Source organism: Ostrea edulis, chromosome 6 (genome assembly GCF_947568905.1).
Source record: "Ostrea edulis chromosome 6, xbOstEdul1.1, whole genome shotgun sequence".
Classification (NCBI taxonomy): Eukaryota; Metazoa; Mollusca; class Bivalvia; order Ostreida; family Ostreidae; genus Ostrea; species Ostrea edulis.
In genome coordinates this window covers 56,354,354-56,376,190 of record NC_079169.1, presented here as the reverse complement: position 1 = coordinate 56,376,190, position 21,837 = coordinate 56,354,354, and the positions used below count along the sequence as shown (strand labels likewise).

The 21,837-nt window shown below is 32.7% G+C and overlaps 1 protein-coding gene across 3 annotated transcripts in view; it reads right to left on the bottom strand.

The window, feature by feature from the left end:
* Nucleotides 1-21,626, bottom strand: part of LOC125645466 (uncharacterized) — a 147,297-nt gene extending 125,671 nt beyond the window's left edge. For 2 of the 3 annotated variants that reach the window (XM_048871008.2, XM_048871007.2), the window contains exons 1-7: nt 21,517-21,614; nt 19,732-19,882; nt 14,967-15,163; nt 4,591-4,836; nt 4,370-4,517; nt 2,782-2,957; nt 1,023-1,265 (exon numbers count right to left, since the gene is read on the bottom strand). In XM_048871008.2, the coding sequence (XP_048726965.2) occupies nt 1,023-1,265; nt 2,782-2,957; nt 4,370-4,517; nt 4,591-4,836; nt 14,967-15,163; nt 19,732-19,882; nt 21,517-21,577 (1,222 nt within the window). In that variant the 5' untranslated portion in view covers nt 21,578-21,614. Of the gene's footprint in view, nt 1-1,022; nt 1,266-2,781; nt 2,958-4,369; nt 4,518-4,590; nt 4,837-14,966; nt 15,164-19,731; nt 19,883-21,516 lie in introns of all 3 variants that reach the window. The other variant, XM_056140159.1, reaches the window with a different exon arrangement.
* Between the last annotated feature and the right edge of the window lie 211 nt (nt 21,627-21,837).

Here is a 21,837-nt window from a genome sequence, read left to right as displayed (position 1 = left end):
CCAAATTTACATCAAACCCCGAAAAACCAGCAGTCTTCAAATGCGAGGATCCACGATGCGGTACTTGCCAATTTATACAAACCGGCCACTCCATAACTTTCAAAAACGGAATGAACTTCAAAGTAAATTCAACTATGACGTGTAAATCTAAAAATCTACTTTATTGTATGACGTGCCCTACATGTGGAGAAAACTATATAGGACAAACAGGAACCAAATTGGCTGACATTGTTCGTGTACATAAACAACAGATCAGAGATCCTACAATAAGAAACACACCGTGTAGCGGCCACTTTGATTCGTGCGGGGAAGGCAGTTTTTATATTTTCCCATTTTACAAAGTAAAAGAGGAAAATGAACAATTACGCAAAGCCAAGGAAAACTATTTCATAAAACTGTTTAAGCCGAAACTAAACTGTTAATATTTTTACTTCATGTTATTTAACATGTATATTTTACATAGAATGTCTCCTTTAATGTACAGGAATTTAGAGGCACTTAAAACTTATAGACGGAACTGTTTAAAATATGTCTGTATTTTTTAAAAGTGCCTAACACATTAACATTGTATAATGTTCTGACGTCACAATCATGACTGCATTATGTTTAACGTTGCCCACATAACGTCACGAGGATGACGTCATAATGGAACTTGTTTACATTGTTTAAAAATCTACTGACGAGCCCGCAGGGCGAAAGCGCTATAGATAAAAGTTTGAGCATTGGATTTTATTATTATTTTTACTTTATTCTACCCCGATACCAAGAAAAAATAATTTATTGAATATGTGTATATATATATATATATATATATATATATATATATAATCCATCCCTGTATTACTGCTTATTTCCCCATCTTTATTTGATACTGACTAAACATCAATTACATCATTAAGATTAAACATTTATCAACCATACATATTTTATCCGTACCTCCTTAGCAAATAAACAAATATAGGCCAAGGCCAAGATGTGGGTACTGAATTGGAAATATCAACATGATATCATAAAAAACATACCTATACACCTGTAATTTTTATGAATGAATTCTGTTTTGCAAAGACATGTTGGTTTTCCTAATTGTGCATGACATTCAGAGATTGTTTCATTGCAGGGGTTGTTTCCCTGTAAGCAGTCACAGGTGGCGCCAGTGAATCCTGATTTACATTTACATTCTCCTGTTGAAGGATCGCAGCTCTCCGAATTCGTTTTGTTACAGGAACATAAATTGCACTTCTCTCCAAATCTCCAGTTTGGGCATGCTAAATAATAGAAGGTTTATCATTTTAAATTTAGCAAAGTTTATCATTTTAAATTGGCATTCAGATAATACAAGGTTTATTATTTTCAATTAGCATTCGGGTTCATTCTTTCCCTTTATAAAACATACTTCTTAAATATATATGAAAGGGAAAGGCAACCCAAAAGATTTTTACATGATAAATGATAGGATTAATCATATGATAAATATTTGTCATACAATTCTGTTGATTTAAATATATATATATATATATATATATATATATATATATATATATATATATATATATATATATTTTATTTCCCAGAACATATTCTATATTCTATAACAATAATGATAGTAATAATAAAATACAATAATTTATATTATAATTCTGTTGATATATGGCCTAGATATGCTTCAGTACTAATTTGAAAACGTCAAAAATTGATGAAATTCCCGCGATCTATAGAGGCTGCCATGATGTGTAACTCTTTGGTATTCAAGACCACAAAAATCAATGATTTTGACGTCACACCGTCTGTTCCGGTTTTGATGAGATTCTAATTTCATCCACAGGTGCTTGGGTTCAGCCCCCCCCCCCCTCCGAATAAGCTACATGAGTTGATTTAATTATTTTTTTTCTTGAAAATATTTCTAATGCATGTCAACAACGTCTTGCATACCCATAAAGTCCAAAATAAGTCCTTTAAAAAAAAAAATGGATACCCTCACTGGTTATTATAACAGAACTTATAATAACCAGTGGACTATGGGTTTTTTTTTTTTTTAAAAGGGCTTATTTTGGACTTTATGCAAGACGTTGTTGACATGCATTAGAAATATTTTCAACACAAAATTTATTAAATCAACTCATGTAGCTTATTCGGAGGGAGGGGGGGGGGGGGGGGGGGGGCGGCGGCGGCTGAACCCAAGCACCTGCGAGATCATTAAAGATGTGCATGTGGTACTTGTAGATCTTACGAATATATAGGTTGATGCCTTCCTGGCAAGCAGTTAATTACACTAATGCGAAGGGGAGATGTGGAAAAGGGTTATTTTTTGAAATTCCCGACTCAACCAAGTCATTTGAAAAGAAAAGACTACGTGAACTGTGGATCCATCATTTACGTAATGACAAGTTGAGGTTCGAGACATTTGTATGAAGAACGTGTACCGTCTGCCTGATCTGCGACTCGACTGAACGTCTTCTTTTCTCAATTTCTTTTTGCGAAAGAACGGGCTCAAATCTATACGGCTTCAAACGTAACTGTTCGTGACTTGTCATGTTTACAGTGCTGCTGATGAAATAAACCGGAATAGACGGTGTGACGTCATAAATTAAACTCCAATGGCCACTCTCTTAGCGGCGGGTAATTTAAAATACATGATAGATTAATATTGATTTAATTGTTAAGCAAGGATTTTTGTAGTTAAAGACTGTCAATTACGATATCAGTAAGTGATACTTTATTCATAAAAGCAACTATGTGGTTAGGGTTGCCTTTCCCTTTGAAGATAGCAATCAATATTATTACCCGAGGAGCACATTATTCCTACTGCAATGTTACATGACATTGCAGGAACCATGGTCATTTTACAATCAACAAGAGATGTTTCTGTCCCCTCACACACTGTCTCAGCAATCTGATAATCTGGCAGGTCAGTTTTGGGAATATATTTGGAAAGAAATGCACTAGTATGTACATGTACCCTAAAAATGTATAAAACATTACATATCAAGTTATTATATGCATGTACATTTATAAAGTTTGTGCGACAACATATTTCAAACGTCCGCATGCATAAGAACATGTTAAACCATCAGTTTAATGGAAAATTGCTATATATCATATTCATCTCATACTTTACAACAAAGGGTAGATTAATGATCTGCAAATGAATGTGTTCTACAGCAATTAATTAACAACACTTAAATACAGGTGAATATTAGCTAGCACCTCGAATATGGATTGTCTCGAATACCCGCTTATGTTGAAGTCAATCACCGCGGTTTTGGCCGTATTCCCTACATAAATGACTCAAAAAACGCCATATCTTGAAACCCACTCCGCTTATGTTGAAGTGTCTTCAATGTCGTAATCCCCAAACGGATCTTAGGAACATATTGGGATTTTGTTTTAATTTTTACTCCATTTCTTTTTATCATCAAGGTTTTCCGTTTTCAACAGAAGTCTACGGTTTATTATCATTAGGGTTTTCCTTTCCAAATGAAGACACCGTGTTTTTCTATTCTCTTTCTTTCCGTTATTTTATTTTTCGTACAAAGTGATTTCTTGGATGTGGATCAACTAATATAATTGGAAAGTAGAACATTTCATGGACTGTACCTACCTACATAATGATGAAGCCTGCTTAAAGATTTAGAAACGAGATTTCCCTATACATTTTCTATTGAACAACTGAAAAACTCTTTAGTACATAATAGCTGAATTATACTTATCATCATTACTATAGTCATGAAGAGAACATTTAACTGGATTACGTGTAGCACAACAGAAAGTCCTCCATGATTTAATATCCCACCAGTATAGACCTATAGATTTGCATTCACTGCGTGTATTCCGTCAACTTCTATTGAAATCCATTGTTTGTTGTATGAAGACACATTTTGTTTCAGTCTAGTTAGATCTGTTGTTTAGTGCTGTCTGGCCTCATGTGAATATACAAACACATTCCACAACCTCCCACACCTAATTTGCTACATTGTTGAAATTGTTGGAAAATATGTTTACTGGTTTATTTTTTACCTTTCATTTGAATTTAGAATAATACATAACGTTTACCTATATTATACGATGGTTTATTTTACGAGTTTAGAGTTTGTCCTTCTTTAATTATTTCCCTTTAACATCATTCAAATAAGGAATCAATTACCAAATAGATCAATTAAGTGATTTTCAGCTGTTTCAATTTTGAAAATAACTTACAGGTCAATTTACTCAACTTGAAAATATTTATATCAATAAAAATACAGAAAAATATGAATAATGAATTGTCTTTCTTTGGTTTGTTGAGTTATGAATTTTTTCTGCGATGTTTGTGACCTTCATATCCTGTTTATCAAACCAAAGAATTAAGGCATTCTGTTATATAATTACTCACATTGGTAGACCGAGTTGTCTGCAGATAACATCGACAATTTCTGTATTACTTAATCTCATAATACACAGGGCATTCCACGTCCCATTATTGTAAAACTCCACCTCTCCAGTGTCATTGGCAGCTCTATCCGCAAACCGCAAACCAAACCCTGATGAAATTCAAATATGAGTATAAGACAGATTTACACTCCTTAACGCTGAATTTTGTACATACAAACTTACCATTGCATTTATTCTGTGATGTTGATGTTACTCCTTTTTTGCAAAGACACACTGGGTTTCCGTTGTCCATATGGCAAAACGAGGTTGTAAGGTTACATGTATGTTTTCCATCCTGACAGTCACAAGTCTCCCCAGAAAAGCCGGCTTTACACGTGCATTTTCCTGATTTATCGTTACATTTCTCCGTATTGTTCTGATTGCAAGGGCAAGGAAGACAGTCCTCACTATAACGCCAGGCAGGACACTCTAGAAGAGACCAGTGTACAAGAGCTACTAAAAGTTTGGAGTAGTATTCCCTGCTTCTTATATTTAAAAAACATCGAACTATTTTCAAACTCATTAAGAGGTACAGGTAGCAATCGGTTATCGTGAGACGAGTGATTTGAATTAAATTGCACGATTGAAAGCACCACGCAGAAACATTGTCGCCAATCAAATGATATTCAAATATATAATTACAGTAAAACTCGAATATAGCGAACACGGATATAGCGAAATTACGGCTATAGCGAAGTGAAATAGATTTCCCCGGCAAATTCTTTATAAATTCTATATAAAAATCTGCGTCTATAACGAACACGGATATAACGAATTTACGGATATAACGAAGTAAATTCGTATTCCCCTTGAATTAAAAATGAACGTAAAAATCACCTTTTATAGCGAATTTATTTTTTTTTTCATTTTAAACTCTTTGTGATTTTTACAATCGTTTTCCATTGACATAAATGATTCACAGTTATTACAAAATTTCTGTTTGTAATTTTTCAAAAAGGTTGTTAATGCAAAACAATACTTACACATACGTTTAGGAAATATATTGTCGGTATTGTTTACTATTCTTGTTAATTAAATTTGAAGTTTTATTGCATTTATTTTATCGTACACTCTTTTATTTGTGTACAACAACAAGTAAATGACAATTGCAATAGACTGTACATGTATATGTATTGCGCAAAATTGTGTTGACATTTCTCTCTCGACATGTTTTTGCATGACTTAATAATCCATCAAGATAAATTATCATATATAAATCGATGTGTATATTTCTTGTATAAAATTATTTCTTCTCGAAAATATATAGGCTTAAGTTCTCTTAGAGACAATACAAACGCAAGTATATCGATTGCTGCTTTCTTATAGAACTGATATATATATATATATATATATATATATATATATATATATATATATATATATAGAACAAATCAGTTTTATAACGAATTCGTTATATTTGAATTATGAATTCGCTATAAACGTATAGCGAATTACGCTTATAGCGAATTTTTATAGAGGGTCCCGAGAAATTCGCTATATCAGAGTTTTACTGTACATGTTTATGAATCATTTCATGGTTTTCGTGCATGAATGACAATATAAATCACATCACTGGTACATGAAAGGTGAATATAACAAAAAGTGATCAATCTCATAATTACATGTACTACGGTATAATAGGACGGGAGTATAGATATTGTAATGTTGCAGACTATGCAACCGTAATGGAAAGCACCCAAATTTCCCAATGTAGAGAAATAGCCTTCTTGACGCAGACAGGACACTCTAGAAGAGACTGGTATACTTAGAGTATCCGGACTCATCATGGGTTGAAGAATTTATTCATCTTTTTAACATTATCGATTCATTTTACTGCTTCTCCCAAACATGACAAAGATACATATGTAATCTATAACAATAGACCCACCAGCCACAACACTCATCTGAGTCAACATTAATTAATGTTTTTCTTCATAGTATTTTAAAAAATTCTTTCTTTGGTCCCATGACAAATTATAACTCAATATCATACCCCCAACCGATAGCCCCATGGGGGTGTGGCGTATCTGTATATGAATCTACACAACATGAAAATGATTTAGTAAGGCCTTGCTACATTTGAAATTCCAAATTACCTATAATCGTACATCTTCATATAAAACTTCGATTTCCTATAGTTAAGCCAGCCTTAGTCAAATATGTATCTGTACCACATTGAAATCCTTTCATGTTGAAATATCTAACCAGTGATCCTTGATAAGAAAATTTTCAAATCTCATATTCCCATGTAAAACTTTGATCCCCTATTTGAGACCCTTCCTAACCCAACCCCCTCTTCTGGGTTATGATTTGAAGAAAATTAAATCTGCATTGCCTGAGGATGCTTGCATATTAAACAAATAAGAAATCATGGTACTGCTGAATTGAGAAGTTTCATAATTTTACTCATATATTGTCAAGTAAAGTTTTGACCTCCCAATGTGGTCCCACCCTACCCCATGGGCCAGATGATGATGTGAATAAACTGAAATCTGCATTATCTGAGAATGTTTGCATATTGATATGAATAATAATGACCCTGGTGGTCTTGAGAAGATTTTTACCAATTTGGCAACGAAGGAACGTTTTTAAAAAGTTGTTAAGAATGGAGACTTGCCAGCGTTTTTTAACGTAAGTGGGTCCCCATAGTTTTGAGTGACGTAAAATTTATGTTGTTAGTTTTTGGAGAATAAACAATTAATAAATGATTATATTGACCACCTTAGCTCTTGCGAACATAAAAAAACATGGAAATATCAAGGCAGCGAGGGCAGTTTGTGAAGTCCGTTACCGCAAATAGATACAACATTGTCGCCAAAGTCCAGCGAAAAAGATGGGAGAAAAGCACTGTTCTTTTACAGCATGATTATGCAATTTCCTCAGATAATGACAACAACACCGTTCCACACTTGACACTGGCAGACGACATGTCAAATGACAATTAATGCTGTTGCACACGAAGAAAATGTAAGTGAAATATACACCATCTGTGCTTTTTGGAATAGTAAATATTTAAGAGCCATTCTCTGTAACCACTTAAAAAAATTCGACACGCATAGTCACCGATTTTCATGAAACTCACCTGAATGAAATATCTATATACAGTCAACTCTCGATAAACCGCCACCTTTTGTTCTTATGAAATTATGGCATTATAACGAATTTGGCGATGAATTGAATTACCGCCATCTTGAAGAAATAGAGTTACCGTTCTTTTATATGTAAGAGTTATCTTTTGTCCTTACTTGCATAAACCACATAAACAATGATTTGCAATATCCTGATGGGTACATTTTGGATGATGTTCTTGGTACGTAATGATTTGCTTTTTTTCATCGAAATTTAACGGGACCTTCTTTCGTGGCGAAACCATAGCTAAATTGAAATGTGTTTCTATGACGTATAAACAACTTGACTACAGTTCATCTCCAGTAATTTTCTTGTTTATTCAATACAGCAATTACTGGGATCCTTCTGTCCAGGTGTACGCCGGAGATCGATAAATTAAATGACCAATTTACTGCTTCACTGACCACGTGCACCTATGGCGGTTTATCGAGATAATTAACACGGTGAAATATACTTTTGTAATGAAAACACTGTGGCAAATGGCGATAGCGAATTTGGCGTTTTAACGAGAGTTTTAAGTAACAGGAAAAATGTTCCTAGGAAAATGCGGCGTTATAACGAAAATGGCGATGAATTGAGTGGCGATAATTCGAGAGTTACCTGTAATATATTCAAGAAAATATATTTATAAATTAGATAGTGATCATGGTTGCTATGGAAACAGGTACAATTTTATCAAGTTTGGCTATTTTCTAGAATTTGGTAGTTTTGGCACAAAAGTTGAATATAAAAGATTATGAATAGTCTTAAAATTCTAATTTTCATATTAAATTATAAAACAGATCCCATATTTTTCATTTAAGAAAAAAAAAATGAATAATGGACAATCCTAAGTGATTTTTATAATTGAACAAATCTGTAAAATTGTGTTTAAATTCAACGGTTTTTATGTCTTAATAACTTTTATTCGCATCCACCTCAAATAAAGTGACACAAGTTTTTAAAACAACTAATCTACTTTCTTCATAAATCTAAACTAAAACTTTTGGGAATCTATCTATTTCATACAATTTGAAGTGAATTATTTATGGGGAGAAATGTGTTCTGTAACCAAGAGTTATTCCTCTTTGAAACTCTTCAACGTGATACGGCTGTAAAATTACATAGAAACACAAATAATATGGCGGGATAATGTCTTACTGCATGCTGACAGAAGTTTAGACGAAGACATGTGGCATTCAAAATATTCTCTCCACTCACCCACACGAAAGGAGAAGGTGTGAGAGACATATCTCCGAGTACCAGCATTCTAGTAATACTGGTAATTATTCTATTTACTTTGAAATCCATTCACAAGCCTAGAATTAATCAACTTGATCACAATCATTTGATGTCAAATGTTTTCATAGACATGATCTGTCAATAGCATGGCACATATGATGTGTGTGCGTGCTAAATATTCACCCTTCAGCTCCCCACTGCTTCAGTTGTATTGATATGACTTCAAAATGTAGACTGTGGCGTCACACATTACAGTACTTAGATCTACTTAGGCCTAATGCAGCACACTGGAGGGGATCGTAGGACTAGGATGAAATTGGAATAATAAATGCTAAATTGTTATCATTATCTGTTTTATAATAGAATGAAGTAATAGAATCATTAAAAAAAAATCATAGATATTTATTCATTTGAAAAATGCATGAGCTTTCGTTATTATATACTTTCAATTTCATCTCTTCTTTTTTCTTTAAAAGTTTGCGGGCATATATCACACGATATATGCCCGGAAACATTCCGGCCCGCAAACATTACGTCACAATCAAATTTCTACGCCGTTAATTTTCAAATTTTTCGTGTTTTTCATCTTTTACTCAGTTAAACCGATCAAGTTATTGTTAAAAATAAAATTATTGTTAGTTTCTAAATGAAATTGAAAGTATATAATAAAAAGGTTATATACTTTGTATGGGAAATATGACGACCTCGTTTTTTGTCGCGAACGGACCGAGCTTCTACGCGCCAAAAAACTCGGTCGTCATATTTTCCCATACAAAGTCTATAACCTATAATTATTATACATATTACATAAAAGAAAAGAGACGCCCTGTTGTGATTAAGCCATTGAATACTTTTTTTTTTCATTGATACATGAGGAAACATTGAATAAGCTCTCCTTCGTGAAATAAAGTAATGGGTCATAACATTGAATTTTATCTCTATTTTTTTTTACTTGTATTAGTTCGGGGGGGGGGGGGGTTGCTATACATGTACATATACTCAACTGAGAAGTGAATTGAGGTGGGGACACTATTCAGTTTTATTACACATCCATGTATTAATTATTCTTTACTTTTGATGATACTTTAAAAAATTATCAATTCTATGAATAAATTCAATTAATTAAACAGAACAGAATTGAAATATTGTAGAAATACCAATACTGATACACCTTAGCCTATACATATTATGCATGGGAATTTACTCTATTTTTTTTATTTTTTTGTTCATCTTGATTTTTTTTTTCATTTTACACATGCCACTAACAAAACAAAAGTATTTATTAAGGACATACAAGCAACATTTCTGACATTTTCTCTGGATTGTTTCCCCATTTTCTTGTTAGAGCTATTGTATGATTTCGGGAAATAAATTCAAATTTTACAGGCCTGTCCTTATATATACAACCTGCTGTAATACATAACCTTTGATTGCAACAATTAGAAACTATCAAAATACAAGAAATGTTAGTTTAATAGATTTCATAGATGGTACTGGCATAATATTTCTTGCACATACATAGTAAGCAAAGCTAATATTGAACTGCAGGGGGGGGGGGGGGTAAGTCCTCATGAATCAATGATAAATTACAATCTTTATGTATCCTATTTAGTTTATTTAACTTGAACAATTTTTAAGATCAATGATTCAATTTCAATGTCACACTTGATTCGATTGACATGGTGAAAAAATGTACATGATAGTTTGAAATAACTGAAATATTCAAATATGCATTTTCTAAATATGGTAGTTATTTTTAATGAATTCTTAAGATATACAATGCAATTTGTGATACATGTACAATACACAAATAGAAATCATGCACATTTGAAGAAGAAGAAAAATAAATTTAAAAAAAACAAAAACTATGCATTGATTTAATTATCTGTTACAAATTAAGAGTTTTTATGATTGAATAACATGCATGATGTATAACAAAATGAGATTTACTTGAAAAGAATGTGAACATCAAGTTTGCTGTTTTGTGATATTTTGTTACCATAGCAACAATGTATTAATATTTTATCAACTATAACATCGACTTCAGTTGAATCTGTCTATAAAAGCATTTTTTTTGGGTCTAAAAATTCATTTATTTTGCATGGATTTCGAATTTGAAAAGAAATAGCAATTTTCGTTTCCATGGCAACCAACATGAATTCTCATATTAAACTTGTTAAAATTTAAAATGTAACATCAGCAGCAGTCGGTTATTAAGATTATATACTTTGAATACATAGAAAATTGTATTTTGAATTACATTGAAAAATGCATCTCTACTGTCATATCCTGACGAAATGCATCATTTTGTTTCCATGGAAACACAGCTTAGATGGTAGATTCCCAAACATGTCTCATTGTTATATGATAGTACTAGATCTAATGTATGTTGTACAAACATTTATAGATTTCAAGCTGAATGCGGGAATTTTTATCCATCATTCAAATTTGCCTCTAAATTAGCTTTTCAGAATGTATCAAACAACCCTCTTTTTCAGACAGAATGAAAATATAACAGAATTATTCAAACCTTTAACTAAATATCAAACTAAATAACAAAAATGCTATATAGTATCATTTGATAATGATTAAATAAGAACTCAAACAGCTTAATCCAGTATAGTTGAATAAAAAATGTCAATTTTCATGTGAAAATTGACTCTTTTGTGACCTGAATGGCATGCACATGTTACCATGGCAACAGAGTTGCATAGCAACCAAATTATGATGGTTTTACATTACTTATGCCAGATTAAGTCGATGTGCCAAATTTGAAAAAAATCGGTGACAGTGCGTGCCGGACCCCTTATGTAAATGTTTAAGTGGTTACAGAGAATGGCTCTTAATTATTATTTACTTTAAAAGTCCTTACTAGCCAGCAAGGCAAGGGTTATAACCAGAAAACATGTCCAATTTTGTTTAATACTTAATTTTTCAACACTTTAGTATTCTATTATGAAATATGTCTAAATTAAGCTTGTCATTTTTCAACGCATTATGCAACTATTAATCAAAACCTGCCAAAATTCCAATTGTTTAGTCATATCATTTTTATTCTTTTTGTCTGTTGATAATATCTATAAATATAAGGACCCCATTGGAAATAAGCTAATTTATGCTTATATGGGTTATCCTTAGGTTATTATGCAAGGTGAAGAAACGAACAGTGATCAATCTCATAACTCCTACAAGCAATGCAAAATAGATAGTTGGGCAAACACGGACCCCTGGACACACCAGAGGTGGGATCAGGTGCCTAGGAGGAGTAAGCATTCCCTGTTAGTTTGTGGAGAATAAACAATTAATAAATGATTATACTGAAATAGACATAGTAAATTTGTAGGTTAATTTATCATATCATATGTCATGTTATTCATTCAGTTACTTATTCTTTAAATGTTATAACTGCATAGTGCTATAGATTATGCCAGGTTTCAATTTGTTATTTTAGATTTACAATCATGACATTCTGTGATATTTTATACCTGATTAAAATGAAATGAAAAAATCTCGTAGGTGGATCTACTGAAAAAAACTTGACAATCGGCACGAAAATGTAGTTACTCGAGTCATTCCGACAAAGAAAGGAAAATCATATGTTGGCATAATTTATTATTATTTTTTCACTTAACTGTTCGTTTTTTAAAACTTGATATCAAATATAAACCTTTTCAATACCGACGAAATCGCTTCATCCTCCGTACTCGTCCATGGATGTAAACACTTCCTTATATGGGCATATATGCAAATAACTTGACAATCAAACATGGCGCATATATTGGAATATATGAAAATTATTAAAATCGGTCGAATCAAGCTTCACAAATCGTAGGTTGCAGGTTGTAAGATATAGACTAAGAAACAAAGAATATCATTTTATTTACGTAAAAAAACCCAGCAAATTTTTAGAATGATCGAAAATGTTGCGGGGATGAATCTCTCCCGCATCTGCACCATTACGGAGATCCTTTGGAGTTGTAGTCCCACTCCCAAAGGCGAAAAGGGCTACGTGAACATTATTGCAGCTACTCTGCCTCATAAAGTGGCACCTCTAACTTGATATGATTATATTATCCATGAATATCGTTTATAATTCGGATTAATTCTTGCCTGAAGTTGCACATCACTTTGTTTTAGTGTCAAAATTCCTCGTTCTTAGTATCTTTCACTTTTCGCAAACCGCGGTCCTTTGTGCCCAATTTCCTTCTCCCGTACACAGGCTATTTAGGCATGGATCATGGATCATTCCAACACCATCACACTCTCACCTTATATATCCCAGATGAAAAAAATAAGGTGGGTGGGGGTGGAATGATCATGATCCATGCTCCATGTGCCTGTGGATTTCATTGTTAAACTTATTAATGCTGCATATTGCTTACTGTCTAGGTATATAAATCAGAGGACTCCCATAAGGTAAATCTTCATAGTATAATTGAAAAATGGTTACAAAACATTGACAATGGAAAACTTACAGGTGTCTTATTTGTAGATCTTTTGACACGGTAAATCATGACGTATTACTTCACAAACTACTGTCTTTTGGAATATGTGAAAATTCATACAATTGGTTTAAATCTTTTTTGACAAATGGATCACAATGTGTTAGATGGAATGGAATTCAGTCCGACAAACTAGATATTACAATAGGAGTACCTCAAGGACCAATACTTGGTCCTATGTTTTTTTATTCTATATGTAAATGACTATCCAGATTGCTTACAATACTCTGCAGCTCATATGTATGCGGACGATACAACCCAAGATGTCTCGGATAAAAGTATAGATGTTATAGAAAAATATTGGAATGGATGGATAAAAACAAACTTACAATCAATTTCAAGAAAACGCAGTGCATGATAATTGGTACAGAAAAAAGATTAAGAAATTGTAGAAATCTTTCGATAAAAGTGGACAATATCGCCATCGAAAATGTATCATGTGCAAAACTACTTGGTGTTTATATTGACAGATGTCTCACGTGGTCTGAACATGTTGAAATTTTAACCAAAAAACTTGCAAGCAAAATAGGTGTGTTGTCTAGATTACGTTCATTCTTGTCAACTGAATTATTACTGGAATTTTTTAATACAATTGTTTTTCCTCATTTTAACTACTGTTGTACTGTTTGGGGCAATATGAAAAAAAGGACGGTCTTTACAAATTATGTAAACTTCAAAAACGAGCTGCTAGAGTGATTTTAAATAGAAATTTTTATACACCTACAACAGAAATGATGCAGCAACTTAGATGGATGCCTCTGTCAGACTATTTTGTACATAGAACTATCATTCTTGTCTTCAAAGTTTTACAGTCTAACCCCCGATTAGTTAGATGTTTTTCAGTATGTTCATGAAATTAGCAGTAAATCTACCAGATTAAGTCAAAGTAATTCATTATATATCCAGAGAGCAAAGACACAATATTTTAGAAGATCTTTTACAATTTACGGTTCGCAGTTATGGAATAATATGCCAGAATTTTTAAAATATTACCCAACATTGGAAACTTTTAAATCCGCTTATCTTAGAAATTTTTTTCATTCGGAAAATTAAAACCATATAGATTTGTTTTTGATTATTTTCAGTTTTATTTTTATTTGTTTATTTATTTATTTTGTTTTATTTTCAGTTTTAAATGTGTAAATAGCATACATGTATGTATAAAACATACCTTCATATACTATTTTATATTGTATCTGTATAATACTGCTGTCTGTATATATGTTTTCAGGACCACAATGTAAACTAGTTTTAAACTAATTATGCTATCCTGTTTAAATAAAGGACATTATTATTATTATTATTATATCCTGATATTAGCCTAGTACTACATATCACTTAAAAACGATAAACAATTACGTCATGGGAACAAGAAATAAAGAAATAAGATGAAAGGGAAAAATAAATAAACTTCAAGAAAAAGAACTACAGGGCCTTAGTTAAGTTTAGTTTTAATGATAATTACATTACTGATCTTAGAATTCTAAAAGTTAAGGGGTGGGGCACAAACCATGCCCCCCCCCCCCCTCCGGAAAAGTGGTGGAGGCACATGATCCGACTACCCGCCCACCCCTTCGCCTACGTCCTCAAGTGAGTAAGTACGAACCAATCGATTATCTTCCTTACCGAGGACAATAGACCAATAGATAAAAATAACTTGAAACGCTATCAGAAAATGTCTGTACATATAATACAGGTCTCACTCACGAGTTCCACAAATGACAGCAAAACGGGGCTGCCTACTGCACGATGTATATATTCTGCTACCATGCGTGCTACTAAAATCGTAAGGACATCTGTGAAGAGCCGTTTCATTTCCCGTACACTGATAATTCAAATTCACTGCCTCTGCTTCCTCTTCCTCCAGATCTTTGCTCAATCGAAATTCTGCTACACATCGAGTCCTTAACAACAAAACAAACAGCCTTAGCTGAGTCATTATCAAAATCGGCAATGACAATTTTTAAGTTTCTGAAATCTTATTTTTTAAGTTGGATGAAATAAAACACATGATAATGAACTTAAGAAGATACAACTCCGATCAAGAAACAGCATAATTTTTAATATGATGATATAAAACAGACACCACTCATCATAATGTGTCCTTCCTGTTACAAATTTTAAATGGCAATAAACAATCAAAATCATTATGGAAACTTTTGCAAACTGCATTGACATGATGGTGGAAAGGTATTCCATAAAAATAAATTAAAAAACACTTCTCACAACAAGCAATGACAACAATTTATACCTATGAACATTACAAAATGTGACAATTTCTAAGCAGTAAGATAGTCTGTGCATTATTAAAATTATTAACTTATTAAATTATTGTAAAACAGTTTTGAAAAACTCTGTATAGTAGATATTAACAACTTGGAAATATTTCAAAAGACTTTGGTGCACAAAATGATATCAAATAAAAGAAATTTAAGTGATTATGTTACCTGTAACAGGAGAGACTGGTTCATAACAGGAAAGACAGGCATTGTATCAGTGACTTTTCATAAATCTATAATCTATCAATAAATTTTCTTGTCTATATCTATTACAGATGTATCATGGAAAAAATGAATAATTAAATACATAAATGTTTGAATAAAAATTATGAGACAGAAGCTCAACTTTTTTCTATAATAAAGAAAAGTAACAGGAGGGAAGAAAATTGTAACAGTAGAGACATTTTTGGTACTAAGAAAGGAAAATTCACACTTTTTAGAATTATTTTGATTCAAACATAAGAATCCACACTTTTCAAAATAGTTTTGTTGATAATTTTGTACCATTTGTATTTTCAAATTACAAAGAAATTTAAAGAAATCGAAGGTTTTCTTTTTTGTTACAGGATGGACAGCTTGACTGAATGAACTTTTGCATTAAAATCGCATTTTTAAGATATGTCAGAATAACGAACTTTTGGAAATTGACTCATCTTAAGGCTTTGAAGTGTTTATTAGCAAAGTACAATATATATATATTTAAAAAAACATCAAAACATCAATTGATCTACTTAAACGAATGTTACAGGAGAGACATAATCAGTTAGCACTAAAAGATGACAATGGGATAAACAAGGTTCAGAAAATTATGACCATTTCACAACAACAGGGATAATTCTCCTGTCCATATATGTATATTAAAACATGACAAATATGATGGCACTCTCAGTTGTTCAAAATTAATACATTTATATTGTATACTGTAACATTTAATTTCAATCTAATAAGATTAGGAATGTTAATTGGTGTTTTAGCAAAACTGAAGAAATAAAAACAATACAAAGTAATCAAGTGTTATCTAGGTCCTATCTATATTGATGACGGATAAACTATGGTTATCAACTTCTATTTCTTCATTTTCCTACAATACCACTCCAAGTCTCATTGTTTATTATAAGGTAAGAATGTCTTTTTTTCGAACTGATCAAACTTCGTAATTATAGCTATAACATGTCACTTTCTGTAGTAATTAAGTTTCTTGTGAAGATAAAGTGGTGCATATCATCTGATCTCACACTAGGATTGCAAAATTTGGATAAGTTTAAAATAGTGGAATTAAGAATGACTGTGTATCAACTTAGTGATGCAAGAACTTTTGTTTCCATGATTGTCTCAATTCTCTCGTTTGCAACAAACTGCAAATGTTTAGATACATATGTTCTGTGACAATTGTCCTGTTCATGTTGCCACATTTTGGTATTGCATGTCAACGTGTTGCCATATATTCAAGTGGTTTAATATCATACTAGTTGCATTTTGAAGGAAAACCAGAAATTAATCATTTCATTATTCCATTATCACCTGCATATGGTATTTATATATCTCAACTGATTCGATATGCAAGAGCTTGTTCTGCGTATAGTCAGTTTTTAAATCGAGGTAAGCTACTGACAAACAAGTTGATGGTACAGGGATTTCAACAGTCTCGATTGAAGTCAGCATTTCGCAAATTCTATGGTCGTTATAACGATCTACTTCGTCAGTATACAACCTCGCATTGGGTCAAATGCTGTCTGGCGTGTTTCATACCGATTGTTAAGCCGTTCTTGGCACACTGATTTTGACTGCGGATAACTCCGTTTACCTGATCAGGATATAGGGCTCACAGCGGGTGTGACCGGTCAACAGGGGATGCTTACTCCTCCTAGGCACCTGATCCCACCTCTGGTGTGTCCAGGGGTCTGTGTTTGCCCAACTATCTATTTTGTATTGCTTATATGAGTTATGAGATTGATCACTGTTCGTTATATTCACCTTGCATTCAAATAATGTATACTGTGAGTGTTAAAATTAAAATTTTATGTTCTCTGTCCCTGTTACACAACCCTGTCCATCCATTACAAATTTAACCAATACTTATATTTTCTATGGAAAAAAAAATCAGGATTGTATGTTTTTTGTTATCTTAATGAGTAAATATCAAATGAGCTATATACATTTCATTAGTTCAAATAGTATTTTGTCCTTAAACTAAAATAGAATGTATGTCTGTCCTGTTGCCAGAATCTGTCCTTCCTATTTTTAAATTTTTAAATGATGTTCTGACCAAATGTTTTTAAAACTCTAAATCATACATGTCTTTTAGTGATGATTTGAATAGGCATTCAAAACAATATTTACTTTAAGATACAGAAACAATTTTAATGTGCATCCCTCCTGTTACAAACTCCTGTCCTTCCTGTTACATATTCAGCAATCCTTTATTCTCGAATGATTTTCAAGTCAGAAAATGATAAAAGTTCCAAATCACAATTGTCTTTTAATGGAGATTCTAATAAGTCTGCATTCAATAATTGAAAATACTCCTTTCAGAAAGAAGAAAATTTAGTTTTATCCTTCCTGTTACAAAATCTTGTCCCTCCTGGTACAAAAGGTGATGTAACAGGAGAGAAAGTAACAGGAGAGACAATTCTCATGTGAAACTAATCTAATTTCCCTAATTAAATCTCCATACTAAATTATGATGCTGAAATTTTGAAATAAATTTAACAAGCTACTTTGCAGTGCAAATTAAATGCTTTTTGTGGACATATTTGGCATTATTTTCAATGTAACAGGAAAGACTCGTACATTTTCTACTCCTTCTATGTACTCTCTACTTTGGACTTTTTCTCCTTTATTTACATTTGGAACTACATTTTGTATGTAGCATGGTACAGTGAAAACAACACTTTGGCCAGGGAAAGTTTTGAAATACCATTTGGATCATGTATCATATTTCTATTCCATGCATGTCTGTTTCTGTAACAGGAAAGACACAAATCTGTGGGACAACACTTTACAGATAATTTCAGAACAACATGTGTAAAATTATTAACACTTGCGTGATTTTAGGAATTCACACATACATGTATTAAATGATGATATATAAAACATTATGAAATCTGCAGCATAAAATTCACTATAACACTTGAATTTGTCCATTTCATGACTTGGGACATTAAAATATCAATGTATTTGCAAGTTCTAAGGGTAGTTGTCAGCCTATGTTATTGGCTGTGACATATTGTTTTACTTGCAGACTTAAAACTCATGGTACAATACTAATTCCATATGAAAGTTTAGGAAATTCCGCTTTTCAAAATTGATTTTTGTGCTTGTTACTCAAATTTTGGCCGATTTTGATAATGACTCAGCTATCAAATATGAACCATTCCTACTGCAGTCGCATTTTAATATTGTGGGGCTTTAGTGTCCGTCCATCCGTCTGTTCGTCTTTCTGCATTCCTTTTTAAAATTTGCTATTGTTGGAAGAGAGTCGGTGATGTCATGTTACTGGATAAATGACAGCGTTTTTTAATGTACATACGTGTATAAAAGGTTATCACAGTATTTGCATTAGAATACAGGCACGTAATGTAGCATCGCTATTCGAAGTGTGTGTGTGTGGGGTGTGTGTGTGTGTGGGGGGGGGGGGGTGGCGGCCAAGGAATAAGTTGACTTTACATTGCATGTAACAACTGTCTGATAATCATTGGCAAGCAATCGTACGGCATTTCTGCAAAAACCTCAAAATCTATATCGTGGAAGGGGAGGGTCCATGGAATGAGTTATTCAGCGTTTTCATTCGTTCAAGCTTATATTTGTCCAATAGTATTCACACTCATTAAAAAATTGGAAGACCAGTCAATAGATCGAAGTTGCATCTATGAATGACGGGAATGTATTTAAAAACAGCTAGTGGAAGGGCAGCCTCCCACCTCCCCTGGACCTGTTGCTACGTGCCTGGTATGATGCGTGTAATTATGTACTTACTATTGTAACTACCGATTGTGGTTTTCTTTACAAAATATAAGCTGACAGTTTGAAAATATTAAATAATTTGCTAAGTGTTTCCAATATTCATTTAATTCAAAACGAGCATAAACGTCAACTTTCATATTGTTCTGAACTTCATTGCTACTAGTTTCTTTCAGAAACCCGTAATTCAAAGGCGAATTTTGTTGCTTTATCCTTGAAATATGTAAACTTACGCGGACTGTCCTGTTTGCCTGCAGACGACACGTGCGTTAGCGGAAGACCAATGCCAACCACAGACTGTGCGCCATTTCTGATCGTAGTTAACTTCAACGGTGTAACTTCCGTCGTCCGCCCCTTTCTTTGTGAGTCGAACGAGGTCAAAACCTGGGGAAAACAGCTTGTTTTTATTTACAGTATAATTGGTTGAAATGAGAGAGATATAGTGCTTCTCTGTGTGTGTGTGTACTGTGTTCAAGATCTGATTTCATGACGCCAGATGCCATTATAGTACTAGTCCGTACTAATTGAAAGTGAAAGCAATAGAATTTGTCATTTTGTTTTTACAACCAGTAAATAAGCACTGTACATTCACATATATATACTAATAGTTTCAATGTTATTTATTACAATTGTTTTGATTAGACAAAAATAAAGCTAAATTAGAATTTACACATCAATAAATCAAAAAAAAAAAAAAAAAATGTATACATACGCACCTGAAAACAAATAACACAGTGCGGGAAACTATTCAATTTTTTGAAATTGATAATGCAGGGAAGGAATTGAAATTAATAAGAATCAAACATTTTTTTGAAGAATTTCTCGATGTGTAAACTCTGGACATTTTATTCACAAACGTAGCATAAAAATGCTTCGCACTTTTATTCAGTTTATGAGTAAAATGTCTACAGTTTTATACATCAATAAATTCTTTTAAAATAATGTATAATCCTATAATAGTTACATTTTAAATGTTTTTGCCTTTAATATCTTTACAAATTGTAATGATAGCCTTTCCTCTTGAACGCGTTGCAGTTGTAAACAATGCACGTATGAATCTTGATAAATATAGTAAGTGTATTTTAACAGCTGGCAGTTCTGACAGAAATGAAACATGTAAATAGAAGAAAAAAATAATGAATTACATGAGGATATGAACTGTGACACTTCACACCGGCATACTTGTCATGAATTTAATGAAAATACTTGTTATTATCATCTGTGATTGATACAAATGTTTAAATATCCCTGCCTGCCATTCGTAATTCGTTCAGACTGACAGGTAGTGCAAAATGTACAAACATACTACTTTTCTCAGAACCCACTGACATTGCGTAGGTTGATATTAAGTAAGACAAGCAGTCTATTACTGAGCAGATGACTGTCTATCACCGGGGCTCCAAATGTAACTCACGATGCGTTGATGAAAATATAAAAACAGCGTGAATCCTTTTAAAAGTTCGTGTTTATATTCCATATAAAATATAATAGGATAAATTGAAATGCCCATAGTTATGGACATTGGGCGTGGTGTTTATCAAATGTAAAGTTGTAAGCTATAAATCAAAAGCTCTTTGGTGCAACCTGATGGCGAAATAACCCCAACTATAACTATAAACCCACTGGACAATATGGAAAAAATCCAACCCTGGCTAAAGTCACATGACTATAAAACGTGCCAGACACTCACCAACTTTTTGGCGGGAAAAATACTAATTACATCAAATTGGAGATTAAATGAAATCAAATCTGATTGTTATCGTTTTGGCTTATCTCTTTAGTAGAACTTTATTATACAATGTTATCAATTGCAAATTCAATTTATTTCAATAATAGAATTTAAAAGGTTTTTTTTGTACAAAATATTTTCACTGCTACATGTACAGTATATACCATTCCGGTTTACAATATGTGTCAACAGACCCGTGCTCATACCCAGGTCTTCATTCCTTTATACCCACGACTTTTACCTACAAGTACTTTCGTTTTCAGAATATAAGAGAAATCATTCAACTCACCATTGATCTGTTTCAATATCTGCAGGACCAGAATACAAGTTACCCAACACCAAACCGACATTTCATATCAAAATACGTCTTCACCCACTCCCGAATTCAATCACATAAACAAGCTAAATACAAGGGGCTGTTTCAAGAGATAAAAATTATAGAGTGCACTAGTGGGGATTTCCGTCAGGTTTCTTGTTACACTTGTTGTATTGCAACATGTTCAAAAATATGAAGAGGTCTCTTATATTCAAACAGTGATACAAACAAGAAATCAAGCTCTATACCTATGCCACTCGAGATGAGATTAACCCAATTATTGTATTAAAATGT